The 19,875-nt window shown below is 30.5% G+C and overlaps 1 protein-coding gene across 1 annotated transcript; it reads left to right on the forward strand.

The window, feature by feature from the left end:
• Positions 1–3,606: 3,606 nt before the first annotated feature.
• Positions 3,607–5,725, forward strand: LOC110265198 (transcription factor bHLH162-like). Its single transcript, XM_021108066.2, has 3 exons — positions 3,607–3,894; positions 4,378–4,746; positions 5,203–5,725. Exons 1-3 carry the CDS (start codon positions 3,760–3,762, stop codon positions 5,305–5,307), a joined length of 609 nt encoding a protein of 202 aa, XP_020963725.1. The 5' UTR covers positions 3,607–3,759; the 3' UTR covers positions 5,308–5,725.
• The last annotated feature ends 14,150 nt before the right edge of the window (positions 5,726–19,875 follow it).

The following is a 19,875-nucleotide window of genomic DNA, read 5'->3' on the forward strand; positions in this document are numbered from 1 at the left end:
TACACGCTTATCTGAAATTCTAACCAATGAATTACATAAGTATTTCTATCCTTATTTTATTAATTAATTTCGAAAACCCCATTACTATTTTATATCTGCCTGACTGAGATTTACAAGGTGACTATAGCTTGCTTCATACCAACAATCTCCGTGGGATTCGACCCTTACTCACGTAAGGTATTACTTGGACGACCCAGTGCACTTGCTGGTTAGTTGTGCGAAGTTGTGAACCATGGTATTGGCATCATGTTTTTGGCGCCATTGCCAGGGAAAGAAAGAGCAATGAATTTTACATAATCAAAGTGTAATCACAATTTCTGCGCACCATTATGTTAGGATAAAATTAGGGTTGGGGTAGTTTAATAATTTTAATAAAATTAGGGTTAATAGAGTAGTTGAAAACCAAATTTAATCAAACAATAACTATATATAAAAATATCATTTATTCATCAACTTGAAATTTATTTTCAAATAGTATTCTAATTCAATAATTAGAGATAATCAAATTAATTTCTTTTAAATTATAAAATAAAATTAAAAATCTAATTATTCAAATTAAAACATATAAAATAGGGCTCCACATGGATCGGATAATATCCGCAGTAATTATCCGCATCCAATCCAAATTTTACGGATATTATCTGATCCGCAGAACCATCGGATCGGATCAGATCTGATCCGCACTATGGTAGGATCGGATTGCGGATTTGGCAGTGATATCCGCAGATCTACATATCTGCATGCCTCATATAAAAAGCATAGTTTAAGAAAGTAAACCCTAATGTGATATGAATTTTAGTATGTTGTTTTATGAATTTTATAATATATTGTTTTTAATTTTTTTATATTGTACTTTCACTTAGAATAATTAAACTTAGATATTTTGTTATTATTTTTCTTTTGTTATTCAAGAGAACTTTTATTGATAATATTTTAGGAGTAAATAAGCTTAAACAGGTGAAAAAATATATTTTCTAGAACCAAAAAGGGACTTAAAACAATTTTCTTTGAATTATGTGGATATACCTAATATCCGATCCGCAAGTATGCGAATCGGATCGAATCCAACTTGAAAAAAGCGGATATCGTATTCGATTCGACCCGATGAGTGCAGTACGAATAAAATAGAAGTATAGGCTATATCCGATCCGATCCAATCCATGTGCAACCCTAATATAAAATCTTCATTATTTTTAAATCACTAAAGTTTTAAATTAATGATAAAAAAATATTCAATTAATATAAAAATCTCTAAAAATATATTCTCAAATAAATAAAATAAATTATAAATAATCTATTATATAATTTTCAGAAATCTTGCACCTTACATATTAACCTAATGTATGTACAAATTAAACTAACAAATAATAAATACAAATTAAAAAATAAATATTTAACTTAATTACTCAAATACAAAATAAAAATAGACAAATATGATGGTAGAACAGGCCATGACAACGAATGGCAAAGATTATGGAATTACAGACAAAGGGAGAAGGTGGAGGAGAATGGGAGGTGTTAAAGTTTTGGAAAAAAAAATATAAAAAAAGAGAGACACAATAATGAACCTAAGAATGGAGGGGGAGGGGACAATCACGCACAACAGGTGTGGTAGCGGAAGTCAAACACGCCAGTGGCAGCAACAACGTTTTCATAGACAGTGGTAGCGACAATGGTGACAGTAGAATTTTTTGCTGGTGAAAATGAAGGATGGTAGTGAGAGAAGAGAGAAGAGAGAAGAGAGAGAGGTGCAGAAATGAGAGGAAAGGATTTTAAATTTAGGTCAAATTTACTGTAAGATATTTTGACAAAAAATTTGACGACAAAAATTACACTAAATTAATTAAAATTTGTGTTATAGTTATGGTCGAAATTTTAGACGAAATTACCAATATGATAGTACAGTTAATTGTTCAATAAAATTATCACACTAATTATCATAAAAATTGTCAGTAAAAGACACTACAAAATCCAATATTTTTCAGTATATTTCTTATAATATTATTTTTTTTAATTAATAAGATATATTTTAGTGCTTTTTTCGATTTCAGTATTTATATTTATTTAAAATTAAATAAAATGATATAATACTAACACATAATTCAATTCTATATACCTTAAACTAAAAATAATTCAAAAATCTAATATAATCTCTGTTTTATAAATTTATTTTTAATTTCTATCTCTCAATCTCAATCTTCTTTTCAAATGCATCTTAAAAATAATTCTTCCATTGTTTGTCCTCTTAGCTTCATCTGACCACAGAAAGAAAATCACCAGCTTCCTTGTTACGTTTATTGCTGAGATCATTCAAATCAGAAGTAATTAAATATTTAAATAAGAATATATTATTAATATAATATGAAAATAATGATATTGACTTTGTTTTCATTTTAAGGGTGTTACGTAGCTGATTGGTTAATTTTGTTAGGGAATGACATACTCACGTACCTAATTCCAAATAGTTCAAAGGCTATATATATATAGAGTACTCATAATTTAGAAAAAGAGTATTCTTAACCATATATATATATATATATTCTTAACCAGTTTCCAAAGAATTTTTAGTATGAAAATTTGATTCTTAACAAATTTTAATTATTAAAATAATCTCTAATTTTTTTTATATATCAATTTTAATGTCAAATTTTAATAAAAGGTTAGATTTTTTGTTATTAAAAAAAAAAACATAATAGTGTCTAATTAAAATTTTTAAAAATTTTTATATGAGTCCATCTATATGGAGGAATAAGTTAATGCGATGACTAATTTGTCTAATAAAATAAAAGTTTGAGAATTAATTTAGTAATTAAAATTTATTAAAAACTAAAATATTTAATTAAAATTTTATTAGGGATTGATTTAGAGTAGTACTGTAGGTATTATCAATTATGCTGTATAAATACAAAAAAAAAAATCACCAAAACAGCTAGTTATATAAAATGCATATCAAAATAAAAATATATTAAAAATATATAAAACAATATCACTCATTATATATATATATATATATATTTCTGGCATTCTTATATCTCTACTTTAACAATTTAAACTATGGGATAAATATTTCAAGACAAATTATACATAAATGTTTGCATTTGATAATAATACTAGTCTTTTATTTTTATGTTTTGAAGTAAAATATATAAATTCACAATATATCATAATTAGTGACAATAATTATTTGTGTGAATTCATCGTTTAATTGGCCGAAAAATTAGAAAATTAAAGACGAAGACAAATTTTATTCCATTGATGATTACGAATTCCAACTAATGCAAGTTACTCATCCATCTAAAGAGGAATGTATGGTGATGAAGAGAAAATGAAAGAATAAGCACATGCTAGCTAGTGGGAAAATAATAAAATATCCATAGAATCGGCGTCTTCACTTCTCAATTTCGATCGTGTTCCTTTCGCTGTCCCTACAAATTAAATATAAATATAATATATGATTGAACCACTCGTTTCTATTTTAAGGGTCTTATGGAACGGCACGTATCGTATATATATAGGAAAAGGAAAATCCATAACCCCATTAATTTCAATTGCGGCCTATCTATACAAAAAATGAACTTTGCTACTTCGTCATGCTCCCGTCTCATCACTATTCTGTATCCGAAAGCTTTAAGTATTATTGTATGAGTAATAATTGAGAATCAAGATCCTCCTAATTATATAAGGTACTATAAATATTAAGGGTAAACACATATTATATACCCACAAATAATTAATTAATAAAGGAGTTTATTATTCAATATGGCTCATCAGCAGAGAGGTCAAGCTTCTTCTTCAACCAAAATGGAAAGGAAGATCATAGAGAGAAACAGAAGAGAACAAATGAAGAACCTTTGTTTCAAGCTCAATTCTCTTCTCCCTAACTTCAACCCCAAGGTCAGTGATCGTATTCTTCCTTCGCTCCGATCTGCTTACCTATCCAATCCTTGTATGAATTCCTTACGCTATGACCTAGAAATGTTTTTTTTAGAGAATGATAATATTATTTATGCATTTACAAAATTAGATGTGTTCATATATATATACGCTTCTGACAAAATTTAAGGATGAAGAACTAAATTTGGATGTTAAAAGAGGACTACTACTAAAGCTTCAAAGAGGATGAGTTTTAATGTTGATGCCCATTTACATTTGATGATGATATACATAACCTAATTTGATTCTATTACATACATATGATGCTACTTAACTTCTCATTTAATATGATAAGAGTTCAATTAGAGAATCAAATCTTTTCATCCAATACTAGCTAAATGTTGTGAAATTATTTTTTATTTTAAACCCTAGATCTCAAATCTTCAACAAAAAAAAAAATTAAGAAAAATTAGTTTACATAAAAAAATTCTACTAATGATGCAGCAAACATTGCCACCACGTGTTGACCAAATAGATGAGGCCATCATCTACATCAAAACCCTAGAATCAAGGGTTGAGATTGCTAAGGAGAAGAAAGAAAGCTTATTAAACAAGGGAATGAAGAAGAGACCTCATGATTTAGCAGGTAGCAGTGCCTTTGATGATGAGACTCAAGGAACAAGCCTAAAACCCCCAACTATTGAGATTCATGAACGTGGTTCCATGTTAGAGATAGTTCTTATGATTTCTGGCTTTGATAACCAATTCATCTTCAGTGAAATTATTCGCATATTGCATGAAGAGAATATTGAGGTCCTTAGTGCAATTTCTTCTCGCGCTGGAGATTCAATGATTCATGTTGTGCACGCAGAGGTATGTTTTTCTTTAGTTATGCTTGTAATCCCTAGCTTTGCTTGTTAATTAACATTTATTCATTAATTTATTGTAACAATTAATGAATATTAAATAAAGTAAATTCTAACCGTATTTTTAATCTTTTTAGCATTACCATATATATTATTGTATCTCTCCTACTAGTTTAAATTCTGAAGACAAATGATTCTATTATATGGTATCAAAACTTAAAAACATTAAATATGTATCATTCAACATATATTTTAATTTAACAATTTAAATTTTTGAGATAAGTAATTTTGATAAAACTAAAAGTTTTGAAAAATTTTACAATACAAACTTTTTACTTCCTTATTTTAAAAATCTTAATAAGTGTTCTAAGATCTGTGGACGATTAACAAAATTCAAATGATAATTTGACTATATAATATAACCATCTTAGTTTCTTAACTTGTTTCTTATGGCCTTGTGTAGAATCATCTCTATCAATTAGGAGCAACGAAAGAAATAAGTGAGAGATTAAAAAGGTTTGTGGACGCACATTGTTTGCAGGACATTCAAGGGGCACAGGGGCCATAAATCAGTTAATTGAACTAATTTTATGTTTCTTCTTTCTTGTGTTTATTTTCTGCAGTTATTTTAATGTAATTAGTTTTAGCTAATTAATTATTTTCAGTTGTGGATTCACTTCTTTCAAATCTTGTATATTAGGATTTTATTTAGGGATAAGTATTGTTTTGGTCCTTAAAGTTTAGGGTCAAAATCAAATTCGTTCCCAATGTTATTTTTTATTTAAAATCGTTCCAAACGTTTTATTTAATATTAAAATCGTCTTTCTTAATAAAATTTTTAATTTTATTACTAAATTACTTCTATCTTAATAAAAAAATTATAAAACAAAAAAGAAATAATGCGGGGGAGAAAATGGAAAAGGAGAAAGGAGGCGAGGGGAGAAAGGAAAAAGAGAAGGAAAGGAGGGGGAGGGGAGGAGAAGATGAGGGAAAAGAAGAGGGGGAAGGGGAACGGTGCCGGTGAAACTTGGAGCCGCTGTTGGGAATCAGAACTAGAGGGAGAGAAGGGACACAAGCCAGGGAGTCGCGCTCCGCCACTGCCGCCCCTACTACCAATCTCGCCGCCACTTTGCGTCTTCGCTATTGCACGTCGCCGATTCGGTTTCTGCTTCTATATCTGCATCTGCATCTATTTCTTCTTCTGCTTTTGCGTCTGTTTTTATTTTTGCTTTGTTTCTGCTTTGCTTCTGTCTCTACTTCTGTTTCTAATTCTGTTTTTTATTCTAATTTTGATTTGTTATTTTTTTTTTATTTCATTGTTGTTGTGTATTGATTTTATTGTTGAATTTGATGTTAATTTCTAAATTTGAATAATGTGTTGTTGTTGGTGTTCTTGAATCTGATTATTGGTATTTAGTGGGAATAAGAGAGGTGGTGATAGTGGTGGTAAAGGTGTTGGGGGTGAAGGGTATTTTTATCTGTAAAAAGTCAAAATGAGGATTTTAATACTAAATAAAACGTTTGGGACGATTTTAGTTAAAAGTAAGTTGGGGACAAATTTGATTTTGACTCTAAAATTTAGGGACCAAAACAATACTTACCCATTTTTTCTATAATGTTTTTTATTTATTAACTTAAAGAATTAAATTCATTGGATGTCTCACTTTTATAAATTATCTAGAGATTTGATCTTCGAGATATGTAGAACTCAATATATTTTATTTATATTCATGAATAATCATTTAGAACGTGAATATTTACTGGTGAATGACCTAATAATATTATCAAATAGGTTTTGACCATATTAAAATTAAAATTAAGTGGATCTAATTCACTTAAAAATTAGTTCATAGAATGAATGTCCCAAACTTATAAAGTATCTAACAATTTTATCTTTAATCTTAAAAGATATGAAACTTGTAATACCGTTAAGCACAACTCAAATGAATCTAATTAACCTTTTGGAGGAGATAACATTCATGATAATAGTTAACTAGAAAATGAGTAATCATGAATGGTATTCGATTTCTTTATACAATTAGTTAGCCCAACTGTGAATTCAGGTTAATACTTTGTATGCTATTCGATTTCTTTAGTAAACTTTCCTTCACTACCCTATTAGGTTTTGGTTTAAGGAGGTCACATGCATGCAATAGCATAAAATTAGCTAGCTAAAACACAAGGCAAAGCACATTCGTTCTTTATATGTTAACAAAAATTTTCTTCACTATATTTTATAACTACTTCTAACTTATTTTACAGCTGGCACTATAATTATTTACTTTAGCTTAGATGACACTATCTAACTCTTAGAGGTAAATAACTCACTCTACTCATTATCCCTTGCAAACGACATTATCTATTAATGATCTAATACTAATATAATAATACTAAATTAATATAAATACCACTAAAACCACCATAGATAGGAGTGTACATAGGTCAATCTAGATCAAATTTAAGGGTAAAGTACTAAATTGGTCCCCTTGGTTTGGGTGTAATTCTGTTTTAGTCTTTAAGGTTTAAAGTGTTCTATTTGAATCCAAAAAAGTTTCATTTAGCATCAATTTAGTCTCACAGTGAAGTCAAAATTAAATAATTAATAAAATGTCTTACATAACAACAGTTTAAGAACAAAATCGATAATTTGGAAAATAAGTACAAGCTCTAGAAGCACAAAATCAACCATTGATGCATCAATACATTTATTTATCATTTTCTTTAGTTTTATAGAAAATATTTTATTTATATTATAAAAAAATAATAAATAAATGTATTGATGTATCAATGGTTGATTTTATGCCTCTCGAGCTTCTACTTGTTCTCCAGATTATCGATTTTGTTCTTGTACTGTTGTTATGTAGGACATTTTGTTAATTATTTAATTTTGACCTCACTGTGGGACTAAATTGATACTAAATGAAACTTTTTTGGATTTAAATAGAACACTTTAAACCTTAAGGACTAAAACAGAATTATGCCCAAACCTAGGGGACCAATTTAATACTTTACCCTCAAATTTAATTAGATCTGAACCTAATTCTAATATTTATTAGATCTATTTTTTATTTAATTTTAAATTGATCCAAAATAAACCTGATCGATTAAATATAAAATTAACATATATAAATTTATAAATTTTATATCATAAATTAATAAAATTTTATTTTAAAAATTAAATTTAATAAATTATTATATTATGTTTATGTAAAATAAATTATTTTAAACAAAAGTATATTATATAATATAAAAATATTAATTAAAATATAAAATATAATATTTTATTATTAATTTCTTTCTAAATATATATTTTAATTATAAAATATAATTTTACGCCGATTCGGACCACTCAAATCATAATCTGAACTTAGTAAAATATACTTTGAATTAGGTTTCGGGTCGGGTTTCGGGTTTGACCAGTCCTGCCACATGTCCGCACCGGCGCACCCAACCTCATACCCCATCTTTATCTTTTGTTTCCTCTTTTAATTAGAATTTGAAGTGAATGAAGCTGAAATAAGTCCGAACAAATTTTAGCTCAACTAAAAAAATTAAGTTCAATTTATTACCAATCAAATTTATTTGTAAAATTTAAATTTGACTCACTAAAAATTTATCATGAACTAGTCGAAGCTTACAAGTTACAGAAATAAGAAGAATGTAATTAATAGAACAATGCTAAATAACTAACAAAATTTAATACTTTTAGTCAATACTAAACCAACTCTAAAATACTAGAGACTAAAATCTAAACCATAAACTAAATTTTAATAGTATATATATAAATAAGATGTTAATTTAAAATATTGACTAATAAATACCGATAAAAAATATTAGTTTCTAAGATCTGTCTAATCAATAATTCAATATAAACAAATTATATGTTATTTATTTATCAGTTATAATTTATTATATTCTCTATCAAAATCATATATAAAAATATATAAAAAGATGACTATAGAATTTTATATTAAAATAATTATATAAATATATATTGTTCTTTTCTATTATAAATAATTCAATTAGACTTATCATATTTTATTTCATTATCAATTCAATCTACAGTATAATAATAAAAATATTATAATTTATATATATCATATAACAAAAATAAAAAATAATACATTCTCCTATATTTAACAAACATAAATATTATAAGATGATTTGGCTCCTGATCCTACTCTCAAGTCTGAACCCTCTTTTCCGACCATTGTCCCAATTCAAAAACACCGCGGCACCACCACCGTTATTGCAACCAATAACATGATCATTTGCGTACTCGGTTTCAGCCTCTTCACCTTTGTCGTTAATGATCTCAACCCTCCTCGACACTTATTCTCATTGCTTAATTTTGACACCGTCATTCTCTTAATCTCATGTCCATCAATCAGAAGCAAGTTTGTCACGTTTCTTTTTTTATTGCATAAAGAATTATTAGTTATTGTTTTGGAGCATCCATCCTGAAAGTATGCCCTTTTATTTCTTGTCTTATTCCCAGTGTTTCCTTTTGTTGCTTTTAGTTTTAGCTTCGTATTCTTTTGAAAATGATTTTGAACCTAAATAGTTTGTTGACTTTTGAATTATGAGACAAGAGACTATTAGATTGTTAATTGTTATTGTCTCAGACTTTCACATTACACGCGCACTTTTCAAATTGTTGTACTCATTACACTATACGAATAACATCCCTAGCTTGAACCATTGAACTTGAACAGAGTCGTACTTCACGCACGTACGGTTCCATTATTTCGGCATAATCTAAAAACAGAAAGATATTTTTACTGATCCATAGATCAATAATGCAGCAAGAGAACAAGAACAGTTTATCAACGAATATGATACAAATTCAAAGAAACAATTAGTTTGCCACGAGTTTATTTTTGTGTACAGCTAGCCAACTGTACTATACCGAAAACCAAATGTTATTAGAACTTACATCTATGCAATCAAGTTGGGTTGATTTAATGATTAATTCTCTAGTTTGCTTGAGTAAGTGTCGAAAGTTTGAATCTCATCTTGTGGATATAATAATTTATTATGATAAAATAAAGTAAGTTCTGACTGTTTTTGTCTCCCTAACATTACAATTCATAAATTTTCATTTCTCGATTTTTTTTTATAATGTTAAAAAGAGGGACCATTATGGTTGGATTTGGTTATGAAAATAAAATAAGATAATATATTAAGAACAGGACATAAAAAATAGAAATATAAAAATTAGAATTCTTATATTTTGTTGGATGATAAACTAAAAATAAATTATAAAAGTTTAATTTACTATTTTTTCACATAAAAAATTTAGAAAAAAAATATAATGATAAAAAATATAATTATAAAATTTGATAAAAATAATAAAAAATTATATTTTTTATTAAAAAATAGAAATATAAAAATTAGAATTCTTATATTTTGTTGGATGATAAACTAAAATAAATTATAAAAGTTTAATTTACTATTTTTTCACATAAAAAATTTAGAAAAAAAAAATATAATGATAAAAAATATAATTATAAAATTTGATAAAAATAATAAAAAATTATATTTTTTATTAATATTTTTATTTTTTTTATCAGAATAAATATAAAATATACTAATTCAATATTTTTAATATAATATTTTTATTTATATCTCATCTGTCAAACATAATTTTATGTCTAGATATATATAACATAAGGTGTGAGCATCTAGGGATTTTTTATTTAAATTAAATAAATACATAAATTACAAAAATACATAAAATATGAATTAATTACCTAATTGCATAATGTTACATATCTTGGATGCTGGGTTGGAATGAAAAGTAAACACATTTCGGCGATTGAGATTTCGTACTGTAACGGTACGACGTCATGATATATCCAGGGTGTACCCGAGATATGTATTATATGGGGGATCGTATACTGAGCATCCGAGATACGCTTGAATTCGGAACTAGGTCTCAGTATCCAAGATACGTGCAGAACTCATAATTCTGATCACAGCATCCGAGATATGGTCAAACATATAATTCGGGTCTCAGCACCCGAGATATATGTATTATGGTTTAGGTGTTTCTACACCCTAGATATCTTGGAGAATAACTCTATTTATATCTTCCCATCTTCAACCATCTCCTCACAATTCACAAATCAACTTTTCTTTTTCTTCTTTCCATTTTTCTTCTCATGGAGCATAATCAGTTCTTTTTTGTTGTGGTTTATCCCAATGAGATAGTAAAAAACAGTGATGAAAGAGTGATTTTTAAATCTGATTCAACTGATGTTGCGCACTAACCAGGTTGATACCCTACATGTACTAAAGACGGTCATATTGAACAATATGAGGAGGAAAAATAGGTACCAAGAAAGTTGGGTGGGTTGCATATGGATTTTTGCACACGCTTTCGAGCGGTGGATTTACCAATAGGTTATTCTGGATTAATGGGGATCAGCATGTGAGGGTAATGTTCGACGTACATGCACGGCTAATGCCACAACATGTGATGGAGTGGCATGCTATGGTGCGTGACGTGGTTGTTGGTGATGGGTCGTTCACTTCGAGTCCTCAAGTTGTCCTATTGGATGCAACACTGATCCACTACACCCAGGGAGAGTGATTCAAATTATATTGTCGAGTCCAAGTTGTCCAGCGGGACTTCTTCCTCTGATGAGCATGTGCTAGAGACTCCCACCGGTGGTGGTGCTCGGTTTCTCTAGCCTCCCCTTTTGCCCATTCCTCAATTGTTAGAAGTTTCTAGTCATTATCACACTTTGAATTTGGATGCAATGCAGTTAGACGATCCTTTCAATGCCGGCCAAGAAGAGGATTACAACACTGATGGTGGGCTGGAATTCCGGGTTTGCCATAGGTTCAGGAACCGTGATGCTGTTATGATGGAAATGAAGAACTACAATATTCAAAAGAATGCGAAGTACAGAATTTTGGAGTCGGATAAGCTTAAATACCACTGTCGTTGCAAGCAATTCATCAACGGTTGTCCATAGAGTCTTCGTGTGACGCTACCTCAGAACTTGAACTACTGGTATATTTTACGCGTTATCTTGGATGAAATTAAAGTTTATTACGTTAATTATGTATTGTACTGAACGTTGACATCCATGAGTAATTTTGTAGAAAGGTTTGTAGGTTTGGTGGAGCACACACCTGTTTGGCACCAACCATGTCTCAGGACCATACTCAGTTGGATAGTAGTTTGAATTGCAAGGTCGTTTTACCTATAATAAAGACTGACCTGTCGGTGTGTATCTCGATGTTGCAAAGTGTGATGCATCAGAGTTACCATTTCAAGTCATCGTATCGAAAGATGTGGATGGCGAAACAGAAAAGCGATTGTTCAAATTTATGGTAACTGAGAAGAGTCGTACAATAAGATACCCGGCCTCTTACAAGCTTTTGCAGGAATGCCTCTCAGGTACGATTCACGACTACGTTGCTGTTCCTTATTATGACTGGGACATGGTTGATGGAGAGTGGAGCCAGTTTGGTAAGGTCTTTTGGGCATTTCCTCCTTACATTGAGGCGTTTAAGCATTGCAAGCCTTTTGTATCTGTGGATGGGATACACTTGTACGAAAAGTACGAGGGCGTGCTGTTAATTGTTGTGGCTCAAGATAGTAATAACAACATTCTGCCCATAGCTTTCGCATTAGTCGAGTCTAAGACAACTGAGTCATGGTTGTTTTTCCTTTCGAATTTGAGACAGCATGTTACTTCGCAACCTCGACTTCTTATCATATCAGATAGATCGCAAGCCATTCGTGTTGCCTAAATGCACCTCACAGTGGATGGCATCCTCCTTCGGCATATCATGCTTATTGCATACGTCACAGGCTTCAAACTTCAATTCACTGTTCAAATCGGCCGAGGGTAAGAGGTACCCTTATAAATGCAGCGTGTAGTCCAAGCAAGAAGGGAGGTGTCAAGACTCTACACGTAGTATTACCATATTGGTAAGAGGTACCCTTATTTCATGTCGTGCTGGCCAAAGACAAACAAATGGGTGGCTCGCAGTGGGAGGTGTCCGCTGTGCTAGTGGTTGTGGTGGTACTGCTCCATGCAGAGGTGGTAGAGGAGGTGGAAGCGATACCGATTTGGTCATAGGTGGGTGTGGTGGTGGTGGAGTATGATGTGCCGATGATGGCGTCGGATGACTCTGTGTATAGCCGACACCATGCTGTACGTGCTACTGAACAGCTGGACCGCTCAATGAGCTTGGTATGTCAGTATGCTCTCTTCGCTGCCGATAACGATCTGTGTACTCCTCCATCGCATCCCTAGTCGCACCCACGATCTGGAACATGTCATCGATGTTTATTTCAACATCTGAGCTAATGTCGAACTGGGTCTGGTCCCAGGCAGTGTCATCATCTGGGTGGTGAGCAGTGCTGGGGCTACCAGGGATGAGGGTCTTGGCCATGTCTGCCTCATGCCCTGTAAAGAACCTCGTGGAGGGAATCTCTACATGTGTAGCTGCTGTATGATCCTCCGATATATCCTCCTATTGTGCATACTCAGCATCCTCGTTTGACAACTGATCAGCTCCGCTAGCCCACCTGATGCGCTGATCGCGTACCCTCCATGCCGGTCTCTGAACATCATCTCGGCCACGCCTCCTTGCTCATCGTCTCCAATATGAGGCATCAGCTGGAAATTGTAACTTATCTCTTTGGCCCGGAGTCGCAGGGAGAATATCAACGGGCAGTGCTGCTGCTCTCAGATCAGCAATAATGTCCTCCCCAGATAGAAATCTAACTCTACATGTCTGTTACCACCAGATGAGTTACTCCTATGTCGAACGAGGATTAGGGTGGCCATCGATGGGCACCAAGTGGTATAGCTGGTAACGTCCCCTAAATAAGTCGTACCACTGATGGTGCACGTCGGGTCACTAAGCATCATCTCCCCTCATCATCTTGAAAAGATATTCGTCGACATTCACTAGATCTACTGGCCTGTGCTGTTGCCCCCTGAGCTACCTCTTCACTCTACCAACATGATGAAACTCTATAAAGTGAAAGCAGACGAGGGGGACAACAACCCTCCATGTATAAATCTCTCTATTACTCGTAAGACAGTAGGGTGCAATCTGAGCTAGCTGGAGATCCTCGTATGGTGTCAATCAAAACTAGCCACATCGTGTTAAAGAACAATAATTAGGAACGACATACCAATGCATGAAATAATCCAGAAACCAAAACATGTCCTACCTGGTCAAATGTGAGGCTATAGATGCGACGACGTAGAGTCTAGATCCTGCCATCGTGGCGATCTCGACCTAGTTCTGCTAATCTACGTACAATAAAAAATTACGAATAGAAATTAATTAATTACAATAAATAAGTCGTATCAACTGTCTATTAGTTATTAAATTAAAAGTTAATTACAATAAGTACATACCTAGCTGCAAGTGGAAACCTAATGACGTCATATCCCGCCAAACAAAATGACAGAAAACTATCGTAGATCTAGGAGACAACAAGCGGCATGAAACCCGCAATGTTGGCCACATCATGCCCTGCTGCGGTGTAGAGTGAGTGGTACGTATGTGCCAGTAGTGCAGACCCCATGACAACTGGGTGCAACGATAACCATCTCAAAGGAACAAGTGTAGCAGACTTGTTCGTGAAAAGAAACCCCCAATAAGCATTATCAAGTAGCACCTAATGTACTTACGAAGTGTATCTGGAGCTACCCCATCTGGAATGTGTGAAACCCTGTCCTTTACCCAGGTCATCCTCAGACCAAAAACCTACTTCCCTCCCTCTGGCTATGGTGATGGCCTGACGCCAAGTAAATCCTCAACCTATTCCTACGTAGGGTGTCCATGGTATTCCTGGAGATCTCTGGTCTTAAAGCGTAATTCTAACCTCACCCCATGGAAGGTGGAAGGTGTAGGTCTCAGGCCTCCACTGCTCGACAAATGCAGAGATCAAGGAATTGTCAAACATGAAATCTCTCAATTCTATTGCATGCCCAAATTCCGCTTCCCTGATATAAGGCAACAGGCTATCCGGCGGGGGGAGATCCAAGGCCACACAGCGTGACAACAGTAATCATGGTCTCTACAATAGGCATAATATTTTCTCTCGCATATTAATCTCGTCTGAACCATTAATTGTATTTAACCATTATTAAAAATCCTAAACCTATATAAATCCTAAACCTATATAGTAGATAAATATTGGTAATAAAATATTGTATTCAGTACGAATATCATTTTTATTGCTAATATTCATAGTATTAACTAAAGAGAGGACAACCAACCAATATGTAAAAGAATAAATCATTCATGTTGCACTATTCTAACCTGACTATAATATTCTACATGACTTCAATCTAACAATAAGTTTTGCAGAAAAATCGGATTGCACAAATATTTTATTTAAATAATGTATTCATTTAATTTCATTAACGTATTAATTTATAGTTAGCTATTTTATTTATTTAACTTAAGTTACAATTAGTTACAATTAATTATAAAAATATCAAAACATACTATACTTAACTAAGTTAATATAAAACTTCTAACTTACCCTACTCAAATACCTAGCACATTAACTAAATTACTAAAGGTTAAACATCTAAACTAATTATTTACTAAAAATAAAACACAGAAAAATTACTAACTTCAAAATCCAAAACTCCAGCTATGTGCCAAGTAGCATTTAGTTTGTTGATGTCTCCATAGCGAACATATTGTCGAGGGGACATATGTACTTAAAAAACTCGAAGTTAAGCGATTAGAAAGTCACAATTTTTAAAAACTATTCAAATGAACGAAAATCTCGACTGCTGTGGCCTTATATATGCATCCAAGCATATCTCGAATGCTGACCCCAGAATTATGCATATTGCACGTATCTCGAATACTGAGACCCCATTCCAAATTCAAGCGTATCTCAGATATTCAGTATCTGATCTCTCACGTAACACATATCTCGAGTATACCCTGAATATGTCACGGTATCGTATCGTCAGAGCATGGAATTTCAATCGCCGAAATATACTTATTTTCTAGTTTATCCCTTAGCATCCGAGATATGTAATGTTATGTATTTAGATAATTACTTTACATTTTATGTATTTCTATAATTTATGTATTTATTTAATTTAAATAAAAAAATCTCTATTGATCTATCTCAAAATATTATTAGATGGTTGGCGTGGCAGAGAAATTTCGAGAAAACTGTTGAGGAAATAAGCTACATTTGATAGGGACAAATTTTTTTGGTAGCGTTTGACAGAGAGACAAAGATTGAAAGATAAAGACTGAGAGATTGAGACTGAGAGATAAAGAATGAAATAAGTCTCAGTATTGTGTTTGGTGTAAAATGGTAGACAAAGAATGAAATAAGAATGAAACTTTAATTTAATTTGTACAAAGAATAAAATTAGAATTAATTAATTGAAATGGATGTATTTTAGGTATAAATGTTATTAAAGTTTCAGTCTCTGTCCCTAAAAATTTCAATCTCCTGTATCTCCACTTTTTGAAGGTGCTGAAATACTAAAATTTTGGAGACAAAGACTAAAATTTTAGTATCAGTCTCTAAACCAACAAACATAATATTGAATATCGGTCTCCTAATCTCCGTCCCAATACTTCAAAACAAACGCTATCTTAATGCCCTCTAAAAGACTAATATTTTATTTCAAAATAGAGAATTAATTCTTTAATTTGTTAACATTAGACAAGAAAAAAAATGGTAAAATAATTTAAAATCCTTATTATTATAGCTAGTAGTAATTTTATTGTGTGTGACAATAATATTATTTTAATCCATCTCTATATGAAATTGAAGCTCTTTTGACACTTCGTAGAAGAAAATGAAAAGCATGTGTCCCACATTGTTATTTTCTTTTCTCCCCTTATTTTATTTCATTTAGAATAACGATAATTCAATTCTAAATATATTTTTCACCACCTATTTTCCGCTTAACCAAACGGCAAAAACGAAGCAAGCAACCTTTTGGACTTTTGACCCTCCACTCTTTGCATTTCAACATTGGTCCTCTCCCTTTGCCTTTAGAATTGCACGGTGTGGTAAAAGAAAATAACTGTCATGTAATTAGCTTGTCATCCAAAATTTACTACTAACAGATTTTTTTTTTTAACTAAAATCCTAAAGCGAGCTTAAGAAAATGAAATTCAATAATCCTATTAAATTAAACTCCTAGATAACAAAAAAAAAAAAAAAAAAAAAAACAAAAAACGAAAAGGAAATTCAAGAACGTAAACTTCATTTTATTCATTTATTTGACTGACAAAACCTTCTTTTATTTGTCTTGATTAACACTTCTATTAAGTGCTTGTAAATGTATATTGAAATGAACAAGAACAATAATAATATAATTAGCAACGGATTTTTAATTTATTTTTTTATGAAATTAACTTTTAATTCAATGATGAATTTGTAACTATCATTTCCGTCACCTAAATAACTTTTTTGATTGATTAGTGATCGATTATTGCTTTTCTCTTGCATATTTTCGATTTGAAATTAGCATTGCCAATCCGTTCATGTAAATAATTCTTAATCATTGAATCAAGATGATCATTTGCTAATTTTATGTTTTTGTTTATATAAAAATTCATTGTATTTAGTGATATATAAATACCGACTTATAACACAACTTTAATCTCTTCACTCATATCATCTAATGGCCAAAACTAATTTCTCCTCTCGAGACTCCATCTCTTTGTGTCTTTCCACCAAAAATTCGTGCTCCCTACTCAGGCACTCCCCTCTCTGACTACTCTCCTTGCTGGTACTCTGTGTTCGTGCTCGCGTTGAGTGCCGTGCTCATATTCATAGGCTAGTGATGGTGTTGTTACAGCAAATGGAATGTTCATAAACTTATAATAATTTTATTTGTATTTATATTATTAATTTAAGTAAAAAAATTTATGTAGAATTAAATATTTTTAATAATTGTGTTATTTGTGTTAAATTTTTAGTTTATATGTTTATTATTAGATTATATAATAATATTATATTTTTTTACTAATTCGCAGATAGAGTCAGATATCCACGAATTAAAAACAAATAGAATTATAGTTGGCATATTCTCAATTTATACGTAAAATTAAAGTTGGATCTAAATCATATTCTATTTATCCATTGCTATTTCTATTAAATAATAATTAATTCGTTACATATTATTTTTTGCAGCAAATTAGTAACAATTTTTCAACTGCTATTGTGGTAGCTAATTAGCCAATTTCTAGCAGTAAATAATTTTCTTATTGGCGTAATTATTTGTATCATACTATCACGTAGACTCATCAAAATTAGACCAAATATTTATTTATTTGTTTACTTTAATTTCATCTACAAACTACATGGAACGTGTACAGTAGCACATAAGAAGAGCTTCTAGTATCTTCAAAAAATGACACCGATATTTATCTTTGGACTTATTATTTGACTGATTAATTAGGACACGACAATACAAAAAATGCAGCATTGGGTCAAGTCAAGCATGACAAATACGCAACCAGTTGTAGCCGCAATTGTTGTTGCTATGTTCCTTTATTTCTCGGATAATGCTACGGTGAAGAATTCAAATTTTTTCTATAGGTGAGGAATTTATGTGTCAAAATTCTGAGTTTGACGCGTGTTTTAGAACCGTGAATACATGTAACAGGTTTTTGATTCTCATTGCCTGCTATAGTAAACGCGTTAATATTTGCTCCCTTTTTAACTGAAGTAATTAATTATAATTCTATTATCTAACTTCTAATTTAATTTGTGGGCTTTTTTGGATTGAAATAAATTGATTGGATAAAAAAAAATTACTCTATTAGCAACAATGCATTTGGATTATGAGATGATAGTAGTAGCAGTACTACTACTAATAATAATAATAATAATAATAATAATAATAATAATAATAATATAATAATATTAATAATATTATTATTAATATTATTATATTATTATTATTATTATTATTATTATTATTATTATGGGAGAGTTTAAAAAAAATTAGATAAGTTTTGTCTAGAAATTAAAATGTGTTTTATATATTTTTATATATCAAAATGTGATTGGAGCCAATAAATTTTTTTGTTGCAAATTAATCACGAATCATTAAAATGATATCTAATGTAACCAGCCATCTTTATAAAGTAACTTTTTTAATTTGGAAGCCTGGGCAATCTTTGTAAGTAAACAAAATTTGTATCTTCTTTATAGTGTTTGTTAAATTATGTGTAATTATGTACCTTTATATAATTGTTTTTATATATATATATATAAAGATTTATTTGAACTAGAGCTTATTTCACCTATTTCGAGTTGATATAACAGCTAAAATTTGGATTATATTATTATGAGATTAGTACCTAAGTAAAAAATATGCTCCTAAAAATTATGAATAGAAAGTAAAAAAAAATATTTAGAGTTCAACAAATAATACAACATCGTTGAATCTTTAGGTTTAAGTGTGAAAAAAAGAAGGATCAGGAGCATAGGTGTCCAAAACAAAAAAAAGTTTTGGAATTTAATTGTCAAAATTGTTTTGGTGTGACATTGAAGCGCTTAACAACATCAAAGAAGAAAAGCATAGAAATAAAATAGTAATATTGGTCTAAGAATTTTTTTTTAAATAATTTTTGTAGAGCTTCACTCAAATGAAACATTTGTTATATTTACAAGAGAAAAAGTTTTATAGTTATAAACAATATTAATTTATATTAGCGTTGATTGAAATAATTGTTTAATGAAAGAATTTGGATTTTTAATATATTATGTATTGTCATTATCTACTATATATAACACAGATGATATATAAATGTTCTTTACTAATCTATTTTTTACTAATATGTTCTCTAACAGTTGAATTTATATTATTATTATTTTATTGTTAGTGTAACACATGTGATATCTTGACTAATCTTAAATTTTATTATTAATTACATTTAGTGGATAGTTGTATCAATATTATTAATAGAATAAGAAATTCTTTTTAATTTTACAATAATAAAATTCTTTGGTTCATTTTTATATTGTATTATTATTTGAGGTGAATAGCGCAGAATTTAAGCACTACACAAGATAAAATCCAATTACTTTTGAAATAGAATGCAACTACAAAGGGGAGAAAGAATTTCTAAAAGAATTATTATTATTATT

The sequence above is a fragment of the Arachis ipaensis genome, chromosome B8, assembly GCF_059453495.1.
Source record: "Arachis ipaensis isolate K30076 ecotype BB chromosome B8, ASM5945349v1, whole genome shotgun sequence".
Classification (NCBI taxonomy): Eukaryota; Viridiplantae; Streptophyta; class Magnoliopsida; order Fabales; family Fabaceae; genus Arachis; species Arachis ipaensis.